Here is a 20,593-nt window from a genome sequence, read left to right as displayed (position 1 = left end):
GCACTTGGCCTTGTTGAACCTCATACAGTTGGCCTGGGCCCATTGATCCAGCCTGTCCAGGTCCCTCTGCAGAGCCTTCCTACCCTCGAGCAGATCAACACTCCCGCCCATCCATGAGTCATCATCCATGAGCATCATCCATGAGTCACAATTTAGTGTCTCTCCTTTCCTGGAAATCCCAAGTTGTGTCACTTTCCCGCTGTTTGGCTGAGTCTGTCCCAAGATGAGATGACCTCTAATGGTTTTGGGAGGGGAGGAGTGCATGTGTGTGTGTGGGGTGTTTAATGTTCTTCTTTATGTCTTTTAGTTTCATGTCATCCTGGGCATCTTCTCTTTTGTAGAATCATGTCATTACACATATATTTTTAAAAATTTGGAGACTAATAAAATCAGTTTATTTTGATGCTTTGTCTTCAGATTAATGCTAGAAGAAAACAGTGGGAAACTTAAGCTGGTCTCTTATGCAACCTTGTTCTCCTGTAAGGAGACCAAGAACTTAAACTAGATGTGAGCACCTCCTTCAGAAGTATTTTCTATCTGATCTGAGGACTACAAATGAATGGAGAAGCCCAGTTGTTCCTTGCTAGTTGCTTGAATCTTTAATGCCTTCAACAGAAGCCAGGTATAACTGATTCCACAAAGCCAGAATATGATCCTTCATAAAATATGTCTGTAAAGCATGGAAATTCTCATACATCGATATCACAAAAAAACCCAGACCACTGGACCCTCTCCATCTTGATACCCTTCAGTGTTATTAGCTGAATTACCTTTAATGTGTCTGAAGGTTACTGTACTTCAGACAGCTGCCCAAATACTTAAAAGGAGAAGCACCAAACCTGATGAAAACACCTACCTGTAGATAGCTACCTGTGAGCTGGATGTCTAAATTCCCACAACGGTCAATGGAGACCTGGCCAGCGCTGTCACTGGAGTGTGGAGAGCAACTTAGCATGCCCAGAATTAGACACCTACATGTGGTAAGCCAAACAGCTTTTCAGGTGCCACTAACCATATTGTCTAGGGGCTCACTTTAATTTCCTAACTGGAGGAGCCCAATGCCATTTTAAAATTTCCATATTCTTTTGGGGCAGCAGCCGGAGCCCAAACAGAGTACTTTAGAACCTCTCAGTTGTCCATACAGAGGTATCTAGCATCATTTAAGTCAAATCTAAGACCTCCATCAACTAAAGAGACCTTAGATGCCTTGTTGATAATTGAACATCTTGCACAATGTCCACAATACCATTATAAGGCTAATATTAGATAAATAAATGTAGCTGTGAAGTGAATTCCATTCAACAGACACAGTCCAGTTTCCTAGTCACTGGCATCTAGTATTGTTTTAGATGCCCTGGATTGTCCCACTTGGCCTTCAGCTGCCACCCCAATGGCACAGGATTCCCATACACCCTGTGTGGTATCTGCCAGCCCCAGGCAAATGCTCCATATGCTCTAGGGTCTTACTTATGGCATTTGGTGTCTATGTTTAAGCAACTGAATAACTCCTTGTCTACATAGTCTTTGCCTGCAGGCAGCGCACCATCATTTAACTTGTACTAAATCTTCTTTATAACAGTGGAATTACTTAGCATTGCGGATGGCAAATGGTGGACATTCAGACAAGCTGTCCGGTAGTCCAGCACAGCAGATGCAGCATCGTTTGTAAAGCCATTTGAAGCTATTTGCATTGGTTATTTGCCCTCAGAAGTGTTGAGGAAGTGCCTCCTCCAAGTGCTACTTACCATGATTGATCCAACCACAGGACCCTTGATCACCCACCACAAGGCGGTGTTGTCATTCATGTCCCAGCAGCTGCAGTCGTTAATGAAAGAATGGGGTGGGGAAAGAGAAGGAAAGAGAAAGAGAGATATAACAAGGAAGTTAATAAACTTACAACAATTTTTAAGGGGGCAGAGAGTGGGGGATTGGTCTTGTAGTGAAGTTATTTTATTTGGGTTCAAAGGTACTAGTTCTTTAGTCTGTCCCTGTTGCAGCTTTCTTTTACAGCCTTTACGCAACTTATCTGAAAGTAAAATAAGTCTTTTTGTGGCAATTTCAGTGGTACCTCTTACTAAACAGTTTAGCCATTTTGGAAAATGCCTCTGTGCATGTTTCTGTATCTACAGACAGTACAACTGTAAAACTGTCCCTTTAAGCTAACAACTCAGTAGAAGAGAAAGAAAGACAGGGATGCCTCGAAGGGTAAGAGATGATTATTCCAAAGTTTGATGTCTCAGTTACTTTTCCAGAGTAAACAGATACGAATGTTGGTTTCTGACCCTGACATGAGGATTCTTACACATATCTAGCACACGAGGACGTACTAGAGGCTCGTTGTATTCACAAATAGGGACGACTTTCCAGTCATTGGGTTGCAAGTCTTACCAAGGAGCAAGGATTCATCTAAGAAGGTTCAAGTACTGGACAACAGTTGGGGTCAGCTCCTTTTTTAAGCTGTTGGGAGTGAGTGATCATAAATAAAATGGCATTTCTACCTCAGCTTTTAAAATCTTACTCCAGATTCACCAAAGGATTCTGCTGAAGTTTATTCCATATGGATCATAGAATCATAGAATCATTGAGGTTGGAAAAGACCTCTAAGATCATCGAGTCCAACCGTCGACCCAACACCACCACCCACTAAACCATGCCCCTAAGTGCCTCATCTACTCGTCTTTTCAATACCTCCAGGGATGGGGACTCCACCACTTCCCTGGGCAGCCTGGTCCAATGTTTAACCACTCTCTCAGTAAAGACATTTTTCCTCACGTCCAATCTAAACCTCCCCTGGTGCAACTTGAGGCCATTTCCTCTCGTCCTATCGCTTGTTACTTGGGAAAGAGACCGACCCCCACCTCGCTACAACCTCCTTTCAGGTAGTTGTAGAGAGCGATGAGGTCTCCCCTCAGCCTCCTTTTCTGCAGGCTAAACAACCCCAGTTCCCTCAGCCGCTCCTCATCAGACTTGTTCTCCAAAATGGATGCATTTGGACATTCATTTGTAGAGAAAGCTAATTACAGGACCCATATACATATGGGTTTTTAACTTTATAATATATTTTTAAGGCTAGAAAAACAATAATAATGAAAAAAAAAATCTTATTTCCCCTGCCACACCACCCCGGTACACTATTTTAAGTCATTAAGAATTTGATTGTCAGTTAAAAAATGTCTTTTATTTGTCTCCGCTTTCTTCCCCTCATGCTTCCCTCTGGAAAACATAAAATCACAGAAAAATGTCTACTTTGTACCTGCAGTTCTGAGAAGGAGGGTTTCCCTCCCACTGGGACAACAGCCAAAAGTCCCAGCAGTGGTTGTCATGGTGCATTTGTCAGATGCCAAGAAACAATTTGAAAGAGCATACAGGAATAAAACACTGCTGATCTTATGAGAGCTTAATGCAACTTCTGTGTCATTTAAATGGTAGTCGTAGCATCTGAGGGAAAAGTGAAAATCTTTACTTTAAACAAAACTATATACGTGTGTAAGTGTGAGGGGTCAGAGCTGAAATTCCATCATCAAAGTCCATATGAGAGAAATCCCAAGCAGCTGAGTGATGTCTGGTTTAGAAATTTCAGCTGAACTTATATTTTCAGTCGAACGCTATTTATTATATTTCAGTTGAACAATATTTTACTGGATTCCCGTAAAACCAACAATAAGGGGGTGTGTGGTAGAGCTGGTGAGAAGAGAGAAAATATAGAGCTGGGATGTCAAATTTGCACAAAATTACATATTTTTGTTTCTGTCTACAAAGCCTAGAAACTTAAAATACCCCAAAATCTATGGGACTGATGGCTGAGATTTTCAAATGCAAAGTAACATTTCTGAGTTACCTCACTTTGGATGCCCAACTTAAAGTATTTGAAAGGGGACAAATGTTCAGAGGGAACTCCTTCTCACCCACACTCTGGAAATCAGGGTCTTTTCAGTTATCAACAATTGTATGCCACAAAAAAACCCCACCTAATATCACCAATTATCTTTTCAATTCTTTGTATGCATTTATGAATTAGGTGCCCTCTTCTGAAAATTACCCACTATTTGCAGAGCTCAGCCTCTCTAAGATGCACATTAAATCTACCCTGAAAGTCTTTAGTGAGTTGACCAATGCTGGAAGAATCTGGGCACATTCTAATACTAATCTGGCTGTACAAACAGGCGTTGGTGTAAGGCAATTTGTCTGTGTAGAAATGAGAAATTACAGGGGACAGAATCTACCTGCTCTAGTTCCAGTCGTCTATATTGAAGACATCTAGAGCCCAGCTAATTATCCTGGACTCTAGTTGGGACAAATAGACACTTGGAGGTTGTTGTTTGTGTTTTTTTTTTCCACACTGATGTGTTTTAAATGTATACTCATCAGCCCCTACAAACGTCTATTCCTTTCCTTTTACAGGATGTGTCCCCAGCAAGCTCAGTTGCCAATGTCTACCTTGTAGATGTCAACAATGAACCAGATCAAGCTCACACAAAGGGTTTTTCAAGGTCTTTTTTGGTCCAAGTCCCTGTGAGATCTATAGGATGGATGTGGTGGAAGAAACACCATCTTCTCCTCAGATGAACATGACCAGAAGGAAAAAAAAGCAATGCACAACAGAACAGTCTGTAATATCAGCCAACAAGCTGTACTACATAAACAGGCTCCCTAATTTCTTTCAAATGCATTGCTACAGTGGAGGTCAGACACACAGGACTCTTTTTCAGGACGGATGAAGGGAAGGGAGCCAGTGGGATGGGGGAGGGATGTGATTTCCATTCGAAAAGGCCAGAGTCTGATCTCTGTTCATCTCTGGTGTACATCTGGAATAACTCCACTTAATTCAGTAACACAGCTCTGGATAAACAGACAGTTGCGTTTATCTCCACAAACCTGTCACTTACAGTGATGTGAATCAGGAGCTGAAGCCAAGGGAGCTCTGCCAGTTTGATAAGGAGCAAGCAGGAGGAGACTCAGACTCAGAGTCTGTATTTTAGTCCATGCCTTTGCAACTGTGGTTTCCCAGCTCAGTAATTTCTGCAATGTTTTCAGGCTCACGCTGGCTTCTCTCCCCACCCCCAGAACAATGCTTGCTGATTTTTAAAAAGTAGCCACTGAGACGCTCAGCTAGAATCTGTCTAAATGTGTTGCATGCTAAATAGCTTCTCTAACTAAAAGAAAGGAAAGGGTTTTTTTTTTGTTTTTTTTTTTTCTTCTTTTTCCTTCTGCGAGACATTCCCCCCACCCGCAAAATGCAAGGACTGTTTGGACTCCTAAGAGAAATTAATGCATTTAGGACCAGTGTTGTAATCATAATAATGACACAACAGGGGTATCTGGCTTGTTTTGCATGGAAATAAATGATTTAATTTGTCTTAATGTCAAAATAGAACATTGGGTCAAAGCACTGGCATCCCCAGTGGAGGAAGGGCTTTATGTGCTTTCCAAAAAGAGCATGAAAGAACAAGGATGAAGAAAACCTGACAGAACAGTGAGTGTTGTGCAGATTTTGGATCCAGGTATCTCTAGTATAAGGCAAAATTAAAATATAAGCCTAAGTCTCTTGGAAATGGGACTTGGGTACATAATGATGCCTTTCACTCAGATCAAGGTTTTCAGAGGACCACTGCTGGATTTTCCAAATTTTAGAATAGAATAGAATAGAATAGACTGTTTCAGTTGGAAGGGACCCACAACGATCATCTAGTCCAACTTCAGCCTCCCTCATTCCCAGCATTTTTCCTAACATTTCACCAATTTCAAACATAGCTGTCACAAAAAAAACCCAAAACAAAACACATTGCTGTTTGTATTTTCAAGGTGTACATTCATGTCCTTTCCTACCAGCTATGTCTGCTGCTCTATCAGACCAATCAATCTTCTGCCTACCGAGATGGGCAGAGCCATCTCTGGGAGCAGCCTTTTCTTTTGGTCCTTTAGAAAAGGATACAGGATCTTTGCAGGTTTTTTTTTTTCCCTGCAGAAAGAGACCATTTGGTTGGAATCTACCCTCCTGAATTCTTTCCGAAATTATTCCATTTCCTCATTTTTCTTCACACAGAAGACAGGATGCGGATTTCTGTCTCACCTCTACTCATCTCCCCCACTAGATTTGTGCAAAAAAACTCTCCAAGGGGAAGCTAAACTCCTAATTGCCTTTGTAAATCAAAGCTCAGCAACTCCTTGCGCAGATTTCACTCATCACATCAGAGATATCTGCAATAATTTCTACAGATGAGCTCATCACGTTCATCTTCCTTCATAATCAGTTGGAGAGAAGACAATCACAGGTGTGATTCACCTGACAGCTCTTTTACGATGAGATAACCATATCCTGGACTCCACTAATTTAACGGAGCAGGGAACAGAGGGCCACTGGGTCAGCTGCAGGTTTACAGGGTAGATGCCTACATCTTCTCTCATGAATTCACCAGTGCAATAGGGACATAAACATCGAACTATGGCTATTTATGCAGCCGAACAGGAAAACACTCTAGGTTGAACATTGGACCTAAACTACTTGCATACACAAATCAATGTCAGAAATGGAAGGAGAAATTAGTCATGTCCTCTGATCGCTATATTTCTGTTTCATCCTTGCCATCGTGCTGAATGGACGTGAAATGATTTCCCACGCAGCGATACCTACCCAGTATCATCAAAGTGAAGTCTCAGCACTGCCCAGACAGTGACACAAATTGTTGGGGTACCTGCAGAAGATAAGATGGTGATATCGCTAGCAGCCTAGACACATTTAGTACTCAGCAATGAGCACTTTTTGCAACCTCTCCACTGAGGTTTTATTTCCTAATAGCACTCGTGCACGAAAAAATGTGATTCATTACGTTAATTCAGAGCTCTAGAAACATCTATCTCAGTCAGAGGGTGGGTTAGTCTTGGTGGGATTGCAGAAGCAAAACTGATAACAGGAAACAGTGACGTCGTTTCAGGTCATTATTGCTCAGTTGTTGTACTGCATCTTGTTGCATGAACATTAAAACATAATCTGTAGAAAATAAAAGCAGTGACATCAGCTTCCGTGTCTAGGGCTACTGTAATTATGCAATAATTGGAGAATGGCAGATGTTGAGCTGTAATGGCATTATTGTATTCTTTATATTCTTGTGTGGTTTTGTTGTAAAAGATTCGCATGTATTGCAATTTCTCTGTTATTGTGTAAATAACTGATTTTGCTTTACTTATTCAACCAAAAGAAATCAGTAGAGGATAGTATTCCATTACTCACAGGAATGTTTCATTTTTTTTCATGAAAAAAAACCAAAACAAAACCAAGGCCCCAAAAGAGAATATTGGGAGCAAGAATTTCACTTCTATTTCAGACATTTCTTTACTCTTTAAAAAATGCATGTAAAATACAAATTAAATGAAAAAAGTAAGAATCCACTGAGAAACCTGGATTTATTTTCCTTTCTGAAAACACTAAAAGTGTGGTTTTCGGTGGAAATATTTTTAAAAAATAATGCAGTCTTGCAAGAAAAGTCCGGGTAAGTTGGATCTACATTTTATGGCTAATAAAATCTTTGACTAGGAACTGCCTACCTCTATTCAGGCACCACTGGAAAGATAAAGTGCTAAAAAGCAAACAAAACAAGGACCTTGATAACCCCAGCTTGCAGCGGTGAACGAGACTGTCATAAGTTGACAGGAACAATTATGTTTCATACATTTTGCAAGGCTGTGTTGATGTCACATTAATTAGTCACTCGACTGAATCCACTGAAGTGAGTCTCTGTCAAATCTCATATTTTTGCTATCAGAAATAAAAATATCCCTGATAGACCTAGATGACTGATGAAGCCCTCCTCCTTTAAAAAAGCACACACAGAAATATTTGAAGGGAAAATGATAAAAAGAAATAAAATGACAGGCTTTCGGGAGAAGAAATCATGCATATTTAATTTAAATTGAAGTCTGTTTTTCTCACATGAGAATACCTAGAAAACATTAAGATCTTTGTGCGCTTAACAGATGCACAATAATAAAAATAATCTTTAAATATCAATCATGGGTCTGACGTGCTATCTAGTTTGGACTGATTTGCATTATATAAATTTTGAGGGTATGAATAGTGTTCCAAGTCTGAAACATGGGCAGGAAGGCAGAATTAAACTAAATGTGTCACAAAAATATAGTTCAAAAAGCACGTTTCAGATCAGTTTGGAGTTTTGAACCATCTGCTATATGAATATACACACACATTACTTTTCTTTACATCAGAAGTTATATATAACTTCATCACTTTCTTTTCAGCTTCTGAGTAACATCAGAAAACAGACAAGCCTCAAAGGCTGAGAAGAGAGCTATTCTTGCTGACTGTATTTCTGCCCTGAGTAAGGAGCAGGCATTAGGAGATATCTCAGGAAGACAGCAGTCTATCCAGAGAACTTACCAGCATATTACATATTTAAGAGGAAAAAATTGTCTGGATCGACAGAGACATACACAGTTCTCATTAATCAAATGAGGACACTGATGTGCTCAGCGCATTTTAAGAAACAGATAAACATCCAGATGCTGCAAAATGCTGAGCTCTTGTTTATTGCTGCTTCAGTGCAACTCCTTCCCCATCAGCTCTGAGCTGAGGGGCTGCTTTTGCCCTACATGACTTGCATCCAGAGTCTGGAAGTGCTTCTGTTCTTGCAAAGTGCCAATTGCTCCTGCCAGGTCAGGGGAACCGCTATTCAAGTTGAAATATGCAGAGGCTGAGAAAATATTGTATTTAAAAAATAAAACAAAACCAAAATCATCCACATTTGGAGATTCTCTTAGTGTTATTAATGGATATTATTGATACTGCTTTGAATGTGAAGTGCTATCTATAAACTGAACAGCTAGGTATTATTTATGGTGTTCAACTGAAGACCAAATATGTTGAAGTTGCATTACAGAATGAATCCATCTGGGTAGTTCTTTCATTACAAAGACTGATTTAAAGAAAAAAAAAAAATCAGTTAATATGCTGTGTTGCAATATTCTCACATTAAGACAAACCTACAGATATGAAATTTGTGCAAACTTAATTAAAGGAACCCAAACTCTGATCTATGTTCAGATTTCAAAGTTTTACACATTGTTTTCTTTTATAATTGTCACATTTTCAGGTACAGAACCCCCAAGTTCTCTTTGAAAACAGCCTTATATCTCAGCTCTAATGTGATTATACATCTGTGGATACTATAAGGGGAACTTTGAACATCCTTTTCCAATAGTTTCTTTTCCAATAGCCATCTTTTCCAATAGCCTTTATATGCTTGTAGGGAGTCTTTGCCAGGAGATGAGAATTTTTGTGTATATACAGCTGCCTCAGGAGGGAAAAAACAAAACCAGCTGCGGATTGCTTGAAGGTTCAGGTTACATGAGGATGTTTTTTTCAAAGGAGAATAGTTTAAGGCATGTGGCTTATATATAGACTTTACACATAAATATACAGGATTATTTCCAGAATATTTCAGAAGTATGTTTGTTTAAGTATAAAAATTGAGCTTAACCTTCTTAGGGTACATTTACAGTGAATGTATTCTTCTGCATTCACCATCTGACTTCTGTGCAAAAACGTCAGCAAAGAACTGTTTGAATTAACGTGTTACAGGAATCAATTTCTCTCCAGAAGGCCAGAATGAAAAATAATTACACTGGTTATCATCGTACAACTGGCCTTTCTGAAACAAATCTTGTTTCTTCCCATTGCAAGTTTCCATTTCCCATCCAGGTGGGATGAGCATATGTGGATACCCTTTGGATACATTTTCAATTTAGCTATTAACTGGAAGAAAGGCACAAATGAAGTCTTGGACTAGACTGAGCATTGCAGATTTGATTAAGCTGAAGAACTCGGCATTAAGATCCTATCTTGTAGAAGGCAATTCGTAATTGTGGACTACATCTCTGCAAGAGATGCGGTGTCCTCCAGATCTCTGTTCAACTCTATTCAGACAAAAAAGCACAACACGGTTCGGTCTGCAGTGGTACTTCTATACAAAGACTAAAACTACACTTTGAAACTCTATATGGAAATATTAGACGGTTTGTGGAGTTGTCTTGCACACCGAGACACATTTTAGACAAGAAATGTCACGTACCCCAGCCAATAATAGTGTACCAGTAGAAATATCTCCTCTCTGGGAAAAAGGTTTCTACCAATAAAGTGAAAAGGTACAATCCCTCAATGAAAAGCCAGAAGTAGTTGGACATGACACAGTAGTGAAAAAACACCATCACTGCTTTGCATTCCACCTGCAGAGAATCAAGAAAAACAAAGTTATTTCCATGTTGTTTCTGCCTAACAGATAGAGAAAATGCTTTCAACGTCTCCAAACCTCTTAGTGGAAAGGAACACAGCTGGGACTGGTATTATACACTTTTAATAGTAAAGTTTTAAAAGCATGAGAAGAATGTGAGGTGCCACTTAGTGAGCAAAGCTTGAAAGGGCAGGTAACCAATTTTGCCAGTGGGAGGTGGTTGACGAGTGTCTGCAGACAGCTTGAGAACGTCTTGTATTAGTGGGAGTTCACACCATCAATGGATGCTAATTGCTAGACTTAAGCCCCCTTTCCAAGGATTAAGTGCAGAGAAGAAAAGAATATAGTTATGTATTGAGAAACCTAAGGAAGGATGTGAAATGGCAGGATTGTGGAAAGCCCCGAGAGTGGGATCAGAAAGGATGCACCCTCCTGCGTGCAGCTCAGAATTGTGCTTCCTTGCCATTTGCTGGTGTTGTCACTCAGGGACAGAAAAATGAAAGTAAGCGTAAGTGAAAGAAAGCAGGGTGATTTACTGTAAAAAACGATAGAAGCTTTCATTCATTTACTGGGGTGAAAAGCAGCGGACAAAAGAAAAAAGAAAAAAAAGAAGGAACCGGGGTTGTTTAGCCTGGAGAAAAGGAGGCTGAGGGGAGACCTCATCACTCTCTACAATTACTTGAAAGGAGGCTGGAGCGAGGTGGGAGTCAGTCTCTTTTCCAAGTAACAAGTGATAGGACGAGAGGAAACAGTCTCAAGTTGTGCCAGGGGAGGTTTAGATTGGATATTAGGAAAAATTTCTTCACCAAAAAGGTTATGAAGCATTGGAACAGGCTTCCCAGGGAAGTGGTGGAGTCCCCATCCCTGGAGGTATTTAAAAGACGTGTAGATGAGGCGCTTAGGGACATGGTTTAGTGGGCATGGTGGTGTTGGGTTGACGGTTGGACCCGATGATCTTAGAGGACTTTTCCAACCTAAATTATTCTATGATTTTATGATTCAATGATGAAAGCCTTAAGTGGAAACCGAGCTCTACCCTGATTCTATGAGAGTAGGACACACTTGTCTTTCCAAAGTTGCATCCCAGTGAGACATCATTAGTCCTACCAAAGCAGGACCTTTCAACAAATCAGAGCAGAATCAGTGTATAAGCTGGAAGCTCCTGCCTGGGGCAGTGGGAGGCTGACAATTTTGGCTGGTTCCCACTTGCACTCCATCCTCTGGGACAAATCTACAACCAACATGTTTAAACCGTCAGATCTTGAGTTTCTCCATGGAAGATCTAACAGGGCTGAAGATCTGGTCATTAGGTGGCTGATTTTAACGTGTTCTATGTTTCAAGTGTTTCAAAACAGAGGCAGATGCCACTATTAGAAGAGTGGTGTGAACAAACTACAGACCTAACATGGCTTCAGCTTTGTTATGGAGAAGAATTAAAAGCAAAAACTAGTTTCAATGACAAAGAAAAGGCTGACTAAGAAACTATACAGCTGCACTTTCCTTGTGGAAGTGACTCATAGCGAATTTAGCTTATAACTGGATGGATAAAGGAGATCTCAGTTTGGGAACTCACTGTAATTCCATCATAATTACACCCAGTGAGCTGATTTATCAAATGAAATACTAGCCTTAAATGTGAAAGGAGCTGGAATTTACATGCAATATATAGCTAAGTGCATCTGTGAAAGAGACTGCTTTCCTTGAAACCACACACTTCAGAAACAAACACGTGGCTAATACTAATGATTTTTTGAGAGTGTGACCGTCAGGGGTATTTTCTACGTCTGAACGGTCACCCTCTCTACACATGACTCTGCCTGACATCCAGAACAAATAAGGCTCTGGAGAAAAACCAGACCTTCAGATGAAGGAAATTGCTTGTGTCTGCTCTCATCCCACCGATCACTGTGCAGACCTGTGAAAGGGAGAAACAACCTGGATAGACTCAGAAACCGAAACTTGTAGGTTTGTCCTAAAGGACAGACCGCTGGACACTTGTCATGAGACAATACCATCCACAGTTTTGTTGTGAACCTGGAAGGAATTTTACCAACAATTACCTTCTCTCCCAATAGCTTCTCAGCCTATATACCCAACAGACTGCTGCCTTCCTCGCTGTTTTTTGTTATCTCATGCTGAAATAAAAAAGGAAAAGGCTTCAGACTGCTGCCTTCCTCGCTGTTTTTTGTTATCTCATAAAAAAGAAAAAGGCTTTGGCTTTGGTTTTACTTACCGTTGAGATAAAACAGTGGTTGCCATCCTGTTCAGCATAAAGAACCCCATCTTTAATGAATACAGATATTGCACGTAGGATGAATGAAACAAAGAGGTTCATGTGGATAAAATTTCGAGTGCAGTGAAGCTTCCTAGAGAGGAAAGAGCAAGGGAGAGGAAAAGAAGAAATAGAAAAAAAAAAGGCTTTTCTTTCATGGAAATAACACACTAGGCCTATCTGCACACATAGCCAGAGCTCCTAGCACCTTGGTGATAAGAATAACAACATCTGAAGGTCAAGAGCGTGGATAATACTGACCCTAAACCTGACCAAGAGGAGGATTTGGGCATTTTCCTGTAAAAGCATGCGGGGTAGCATAAAATAGACCCAGTCCAATGCAGCTACTGCAGTCGCATAAAATAGACCCACAGCTTCTGCAGTTGCATCTACAGTCTACCAAAATGTGAATACTGGAGTGTGTCCAAGCTGGGGGAACAACTCTATTAAAGGGTTGTCTCCCTCTTATTCTACATCTGGTGAGCTAAAAGCTTAAACGTTGTTTTGGGCCTATGAGCTCTAGCCTTTTTCCTCCAGTGACTGAACAGCCCACTGTTCATGTCCTGACTCACCTGAAACGACACAGGATAACCATGGCGGTGGTGAGAGAAACAAGAGAAGTGCTGTATCCCACCGTGTACAGAGCCTTCACAGATAGATAGTAGTAATCCTTGGGAGGCAAAACAACACACAGTTAAATGGTTCATCTGTGGTCACATCTTCTTTGCCCTGTCTACGTGCAGGGGGAACCATAGGCAGGATTTGTTTCTTGAGCAGCCTGGTTGTTTTCTCCTCTTGGTTCCTCTGAGATCTCACTGTATATTAGAGCATTGCTCTATGTCTGGTGTACCCTTGGGTCTGCATACTGTGAAGCTTATTTGTCAGTGAGCTAGTAAAGGCTGTCTATATTTCTTTGACCACTGTGCATGTATCTGTAGAAAAAAAGTAGTTGGCTAAGGGATTCTTTAGTCAATAGGGGAAGAACTGGGGGCTAACCCATGCTTCTAGAAGTTACAAGCCGTATCAACAGTAAACACTCATATTCTGGAACTATTCAGTACAGGACTAGGAAGAATCTAAATCTTGCTTCTCACATTTTTATGCCCATAAATATCTGATTGATTCATCCTAATCACCATCAAATCAGAACATAACCAGAGGCTGGACAAAAAGCAGTCTGCTGCTCCCCCCCTTCATTTTTTTTTAATCATAAGATTAATTCTCACCTGGTTATCGGACTCTGTTTCGTTTTCATCGAAGCCACAGGCATCATAATAATGAGGAAAAGGTTCAGACCAGCCATCTTCAGTGCAATTTCTGCTGATGTCCCCTACGTCAAGTACAGTTGGGAATGTGACATTGCTGAAGCAAACCCCAGGACATACCCTCCTTCCCCTTGGTACGTGACCAAAGAAAACCCCTCGGTACCTCTGGGGGTACTATTTATCTGGCTATCCATAGAAGACTTTAATGGCATCTTGAAAGTTTAATGACATCTTTAATGACCCAATTCTACAATAGGCACCTACGGATGTCTACTACTACAGCTGGTCACCAGAGAGCAAAAAAGATTTAACTAGTATAGTCAGTGCCTCCAGGCCACCAAAGATCTCATTCCCAAGTGGGTACCTAAACCAGGGGTCAGGTAAATATCCATTTCTCTCCATTGACTCTGAAAGGCATCCGGGGAATACAGCTTTGATGTAGACATCTACACTTCAGATGGCTAAAGGTTAAGCCCAGTGCTTAAATATAGGTAGGCAGTCTGTGCTATTTAAGGCGATCTATAGCTGAGGCATCTGCATGGGACTGGCAAGAAAACACAAGGCTAACATGATCTTTTGGAGCAGCTGCTGGAAGCCAGGCAGGGTATTGTAGGATATGTAAAATAGCCATTCTATGTCTATGGTGAGGGAGGTGGATTGTTCTACAGTCAGAAAACATGTATCCCACTCATTTATCTTCAAGGCTCTAGATTTCCTAGGCTCTGATCTGGGAGTGACTTTGTGAGATGGGTCTGTAGGAAAACAAAGGAAAGATGGAGTGGGAATCTCTTCCCTGTCTGTCTTCAGAGCAATATGTTCATTTACACCTCCAGACGCCCAGTGTGGTTTCAGTTAACAATTTCAAACCTGTTTCAGAGCTTCTCACATTCCTCTGCCTATTATTTGTTCCAATGCCAGTTTATAACCTTACTCTGAAGAAAGTGTTTGCAAGGAGGCTTAAGACTGGGTCAGAGAAAACCTCCTTCTCTTTTTCTCTCTTTTTACCCTAATTGTTTGGTTAATCTCATATATAAGGACTAGCTCCTAAATAGCTTTCACTGACACAATCAAAAGGCATAAAACTTTATTGGGAAACAGGAGCTGGGGGGAGAAGAGGAAAGTGTCTCTTGACACTCACTTTGTTACTGAGGCTGCCTAAGGTGGGATGGCCCCCGTGGTGCTCTTTTTCACCACCATTACTCTTGCCAGAGCTCAGTGACCTGGTTGAAAAATTAGACCTGGGCTGCTGGCTGCACTTATTCCTCTCGAACACAATAGAACATTTTCCATTTATCAAACTATTACAGTTTTTGGAGTTTGAGCTGTACCTTGAACAAAATTGATGGAAATTTCCAAGGGTTGATTGTTTTTTTTTTTTTTTTTTTTTTATTAAGGTTGTGCTGCTTCGCATTCTTACAGCAGTTTATTCAAGTAGCTCATAACACCAGCAGTGACCTTATTTTTAGAGAATCTGTTTGCCATCCATGCGGCAGAATATATCTATTTAATCACGGCATTCATTTAAGAACATTGCATTACTTGGCAAATTTTGGTAAATTTCTCTTGCACATTCATCTCCAGTTTTCTATGGAAAATAACCACTGAATCATGTGTTGACTTTCCTTAACACCATTTAGTAATTACTGTTAAGCAGGTAGATATAATTTATAACAACATACTTGCTAGATTGCAACGCAATTTTCATAATACTGCTAAAAGTAATGCACCAGAAAATGTGTCACCATAATTAGAACTGATTAGAAAATAATACCTAAATGGCAGGGAAAAAAGCTTGGAGCTTCCTTTTTAACAGAGTTAAAATAAAAAGAGAAACATTCCATGGTTCTGTTTCTTACCTAGGGGAGACTGGGCTGTGCTTTCCAGCAGGTCATAATCACCTATAAAAGTGGAAATTTGGTATGAAATTGTTTTGATTGTGTTTTCTATTAGGACCCAAACTGGTCTCTGTGGAAATCAGTGAATAGAATCCAATTGATTTTTATTTGTTTGGATCAGGCCCAAATGCAATAAATACTTGATTCTGTCTTTTCAGGAAGTAAACACAGTTTTACCTATGAGTTTAAATCAAAGCTGAACCTACAAAATTATAAAATCGCTAGTGCAGGCAGCGAGCACATAGCTAAAACAACATACAATCAAATTATGACCAATTTTATTGGAAAAATATAGAAGTCAGTTATTATATCTTTAGAAATTTGCATTTATAATCCATAGATATTTAAGTATGGTCAGTTTTCACAGAATTCATGAAACTATTTTTTCATCCATCAATGACAAAAAGCAATAATTAATTGGTTTTAAGTAAGACAGTTTAATTTTGTGGTTTTAGGTTAGATCACATTGATTTCTAGAAACTTATCAGATTTGTACTTTCACTTTTTGTCTCAGTGTTACAGTGAACTACATGTATTCATTAAAACAATGGTTGATACACAGACAAATTTTCAATAATCTGATATTATCATGTGCTCTACATACAGTTTTTGAGAACTGAGATACATAGGAGGTAGTGAACACAACTGGTTCTTACCTGCATGGGTTTGCCCCAAGTTATCTACTTCCCAACCTGAAATTAGAAGAATAAAAAAAATTAATTTGATCTTGATAATAGCTTGCTTCCCATAAAAGGAGTGGATGTAGCACTGCCCAGAGAAGAACTGCAAGAAAATTTTGTTTAAAACTTTTTTTCAAGATCAGTACTGTAAATTTATGGGTGGAAAGTGCTTTTCAGAAGATGGTTGATTGCATCGTATCATTAAATCTCTGGTTATCATGGAGTTTCATCAAACTCTAGGAAGGATATGAAAATGAGATGAGGCTTTTTTGTTGTGTTTGTTTTTTTTTCTTTTCTTTTTTTTTTTTAAAGGGGGGGGTCTGAAATAAGAAAGACCCCCACATTTCCAAAATATTGTGCCGAAATTCATGCTGATTTGTATATTAAAAATACGAAATGTTATAATGGGAAATCATAAAAGTTTGGGTTTGCATTAAAATTTTTTCTTTACTTTTGTCCCTCCAAAATAAAATGTGGGGATTATCTTAAACCAGTCTCCCACCCACCCTACTAAATACTTAACCTGAATTGCACTGAAGTCAAATTTTCCCAAATCCCCAGTGGATTTTGGCTCAAGCTCGGTTTTGGGGGATGCATAAAGAGGAGTTGCCTTAAGCCACCGAGTGGTGCTGCTGCATCATGCACAGAGAGACACCGAGGAGCCTGACAACGCTGTCTGCAAAGAGCTCTGACGGTGGCCCACCGACTGGTGAAAAAATGTTTCCAACGTTTCATTGACCGCTACGGCAGGTTAAATGTTTAGATTAGCTTAGTTCTGTATCCCCTGGAGTAACCACAGGGCTTCAGGTTGTTCTTCTTTAACCCTGACCATATGGTCATATCTCAACTAGGGACTGGAAAAGCCATTCACCAATTTGTATGAGACGGTTTTTATTAAAAGTGAAATCCAAACAGAGATTGATTTTGATCCTAGGGGAAAGGAGAAAGACAGCATCTAAGGAAACAAAATAGTAAAGAGAGTCTTTTCAGCACAGCATAAAATGCATTTTATATTTTACATTTTTTCAAATTCCTTATCATGTAATAATTGTAAATTCATTGATTTCTCTGTCTCATCTAAAATAAATCAGATGTGCTTCTTGATCTGCTAAGATAGAAAACAGAGGGTTTAGCGTGAAGATGATGGTGGGAGTCCAGAAAACTAAGCTGAAGCATCAGGTAGGCTGTACTGTGTCTTTGAATGGATGTATTCGACATCAAACCTACACATTCAACCCACCAGTTACTCTGGAGGGTTAATCCTGAAAGCCATGATGAGAACTCCCTTTGTCTCCTGGCTTCTCTGCTCCAGCTGCTTTCAAGATTTCACATATGAGGGTTCTTGAATGTTTGCAAATGTTGGGTAGGTGTACTAATTCTGAAGAGAAGTCACCAATGCTCTGAGCAAACATTTTCCAGTGAAGATCATTCAACCTGCTGCATCAGACTAAATTACCAGATGCTGCAGAAGCGCTGTGGCTGTGCTCCACATTCTTGGCAGAATAACAGGGATGCTTCTGCAGAATATTTTGGACGGACCTGTTTCCCTCCTGAGCCTACCAAAACCCAGGTTTATTAACAGTGATATAGCTCTATGTTGCTAAAATCTGAATTCAGAATACCAACTTTAGGATATCCTGTGGGAATTTTTACCTGTGGTTTTATTAGGCAGAGGATCAAAGAGCAAGCCACTGTTCCTTGATCACTATCTTTCACAGTGTCTTTCACAGCCTGCTGCCACTCAAATCAGTAGCTCATAATGGAACTGGTTCCTTACATGAGGTCACCTCACTCAGTAGCCTGACCCACAGAAGCAGAGTAAGGAGAAGCTGCAAAAAGACTTCCAAAAAACATTCTGACTCATAAAAATCCAGTTTAAGTTTATCAGTTGTACGCTGTGGCTTAAATCCTGAAATGTGATATTGCAAACTTTCCAGAATTCTTGTTGGAGGAAGACCAGGTCAATATTAAGTAGATTGAAGCCTGATGTTCCTGGCACCCTGACATGTTACACTGGTTGATCAGAAAAGTATCTTTTTTGAAATGTAAATGTTTTAAATTTAACTATTTTATTCCTATAATCTAAAAAGGAAGAAATAATATTACCATTTATTTCACTAATCTAAAAAGGAAGAAATAAAAATTATCATTATTTCACTCTGAACATGGGTGGTAGTTGGTCCCACTGATGTTAAAATATTAGATTTTAGTTCATTTTGAATTTCATGACATCAGTAATAACAGTTAAAACATTATATTAATGCAGGTTTGTAAAGTTAAGAGGGTTTTAATATTAATAATTTTTTTATATACCCAAATAATTATTGCATTTTAACTGTGTTTGGACATTATGAAGGGATTCACATTTTTGACAATGTTAATTTTCTGATTGCTGTAGGAGAAAACTTGCCTTTTATTAACATCTTTTTCTACATCTGAGTCCTTGCTAACGTACTGAAGAAAGTTCCAGTACAACCTTTTACTATACAGGCTTTTAGGCTTGATCCATCAACCTAATTTTCACTAATAAGTTAAGCTACTGGAAAGTCAATTAGATTTACACTGAACATTATGCCCTGAATTACAACTAAAAGTCAAAGTTCATCTAATGAGTGTTGGGATAATATACACACTTGTACAGTTATATTTGTGTGTGTATGCATATATACATATCTCTATATCTATAAGCACACAATGAGGGAACATACAGCCATCATCTGGCTTTAAATTCCTGCGTGCTGCTGCTGCCCTTCTCTCTGACACCATGTTTATGTACCCTGTACCAGAATATGGATGTTTACATGACAGATAACTGTGCCAATGGTTATGTTTGCTCACGTGTATGAGAGGGCGATGGAGTTCATTGGGAATATTTCTGTGCTTAACATTTAACGTGTCTGCATATATAGGGACAAGGCCTGAGCTTGCATTTGAGGTGGGGTTCAAGGAAGCCCAGACATAGGGCGGTCCCTCTCGTTTTTCAAACTATTACCCTGAAACTGTATTTTTGTGGGTTTTTTTTTTTCACCTGAGTGACTTTCTGACCCTAGAGAGACCTCAGCAAATTTACTCCGGTGTCAGTGATGTAATGAGCAAAATTGTAGGGCACCTCGCCACATGGGCCTTCACACGAGTCCTCTCGTTGCCGTACTCTTAGGACATAAACAATGAGAAATTGGTGCATCAGACTTCACTGATGAAGCAGAGAAAGCCCATCAAGATGATTATGCAACAGGCTGGATGAAATACATTACTCTCCCAGAAATGAAGAATAAATAAAGTATGCTTTTCATCTGCATTTTGACTGGAAACCCATTTTTCAGTATTTTAATTCAAGGATTATAGTCATGACTTACATTGACACCTGGGCTCCTCACATGTAGTTAAATAACAGCACAGCCCAAGCTACAGAAAAATGGACCCAGCAGCAGATATGAAACAGTGTCTTAGAACACCATTTTTAAAATCAATAATTGCTCACATTAGTCAATAAACTCCTGAGGAAGCTAATGTTATCCTTGACAAAGGATGGTTTATCCAGTATATTGACAGATAATGTTATTCACTATTTGACCAGACTGAATAGGTAAGTGTCACTCTTTGGGAAGCAAATCTTCCATTAGTGCTTTAACTGTCATTGTTAATTAGATGTTATTTGCAGTACTACTTGGAGACCCTAGAGGAGATCCATCAGCATACTGAATTGTCAGTTCCAAAGACGAAACAGAGAAACCAAGCACAGAAAATATTGCTTATTTCTATTTTCTACATGCAGAGATGAAAGAGAAGAAAGAAAAAAAGTCAAAGGACTTGCCAGCAGCTACCCATAGAGTTAGTGGCAGAGACCCAGATCTTTCATGCCCTTGTCTTGCACATTTATCAGACTTTCTTCCTTGGTTTTCATTTGCTGAGCCCCAGAAAACATAACCACCTCCTCACTATCCTCCAACGGATGAGAAATTTGATGCAAGCAATTGTTGCTTCTGATTTAAAGTGAACAGGACTGGCAGAGCTAAAGCCAAGAAACAGCCTGCGTATGATGAGCCTTGGAGCTCAGTGCAGCCTTTTAGATCATCTCCTTCGTGCCAAATTTGTGCTGGCTGCTTTCGGTGTCAGCTGGCATGGCAACTGCTTTATCTCCCATAGATTTGTTTATCTGAGCACAACTTGCATTTAACCCTTTTGTTCCAGCATTTGTTCCTTTAGTGACGGGGGGGGGGGGGGGGGGGATAAAAAGCTT

General features: G+C 39.8%; 1 protein-coding gene across 1 annotated transcript in view; it reads right to left on the bottom strand.

Moving 5' to 3' along the window:
- Positions 1–20,593, bottom strand: part of ADCYAP1R1 (ADCYAP receptor type I) — a 122,986-nt gene that overhangs the window by 28,814 nt on the left and 73,579 nt on the right. The window contains 8 exon segments of the mRNA XM_009275979.1: positions 1,746–1,815; positions 6,632–6,692; positions 10,083–10,236; positions 12,475–12,607; positions 13,086–13,183; positions 13,740–13,843; positions 15,635–15,676; positions 16,330–16,365. Of these exon segments, the coding sequence (XP_009274254.1) occupies positions 1,746–1,815; positions 6,632–6,692; positions 10,083–10,236; positions 12,475–12,607; positions 13,086–13,183; positions 13,740–13,843; positions 15,635–15,676; positions 16,330–16,365 (698 nt within the window).

The sequence above is a fragment of the Aptenodytes forsteri genome, unplaced genomic scaffold, assembly GCF_000699145.1.
Source record: "Aptenodytes forsteri isolate BGI_AS27 unplaced genomic scaffold, ASM69914v1 Scaffold80, whole genome shotgun sequence".
Classification (NCBI taxonomy): domain Eukaryota; kingdom Metazoa; phylum Chordata; class Aves; order Sphenisciformes; family Spheniscidae; genus Aptenodytes; species Aptenodytes forsteri.
This window is presented reverse-complemented; position numbering and strand designations above follow the sequence as displayed.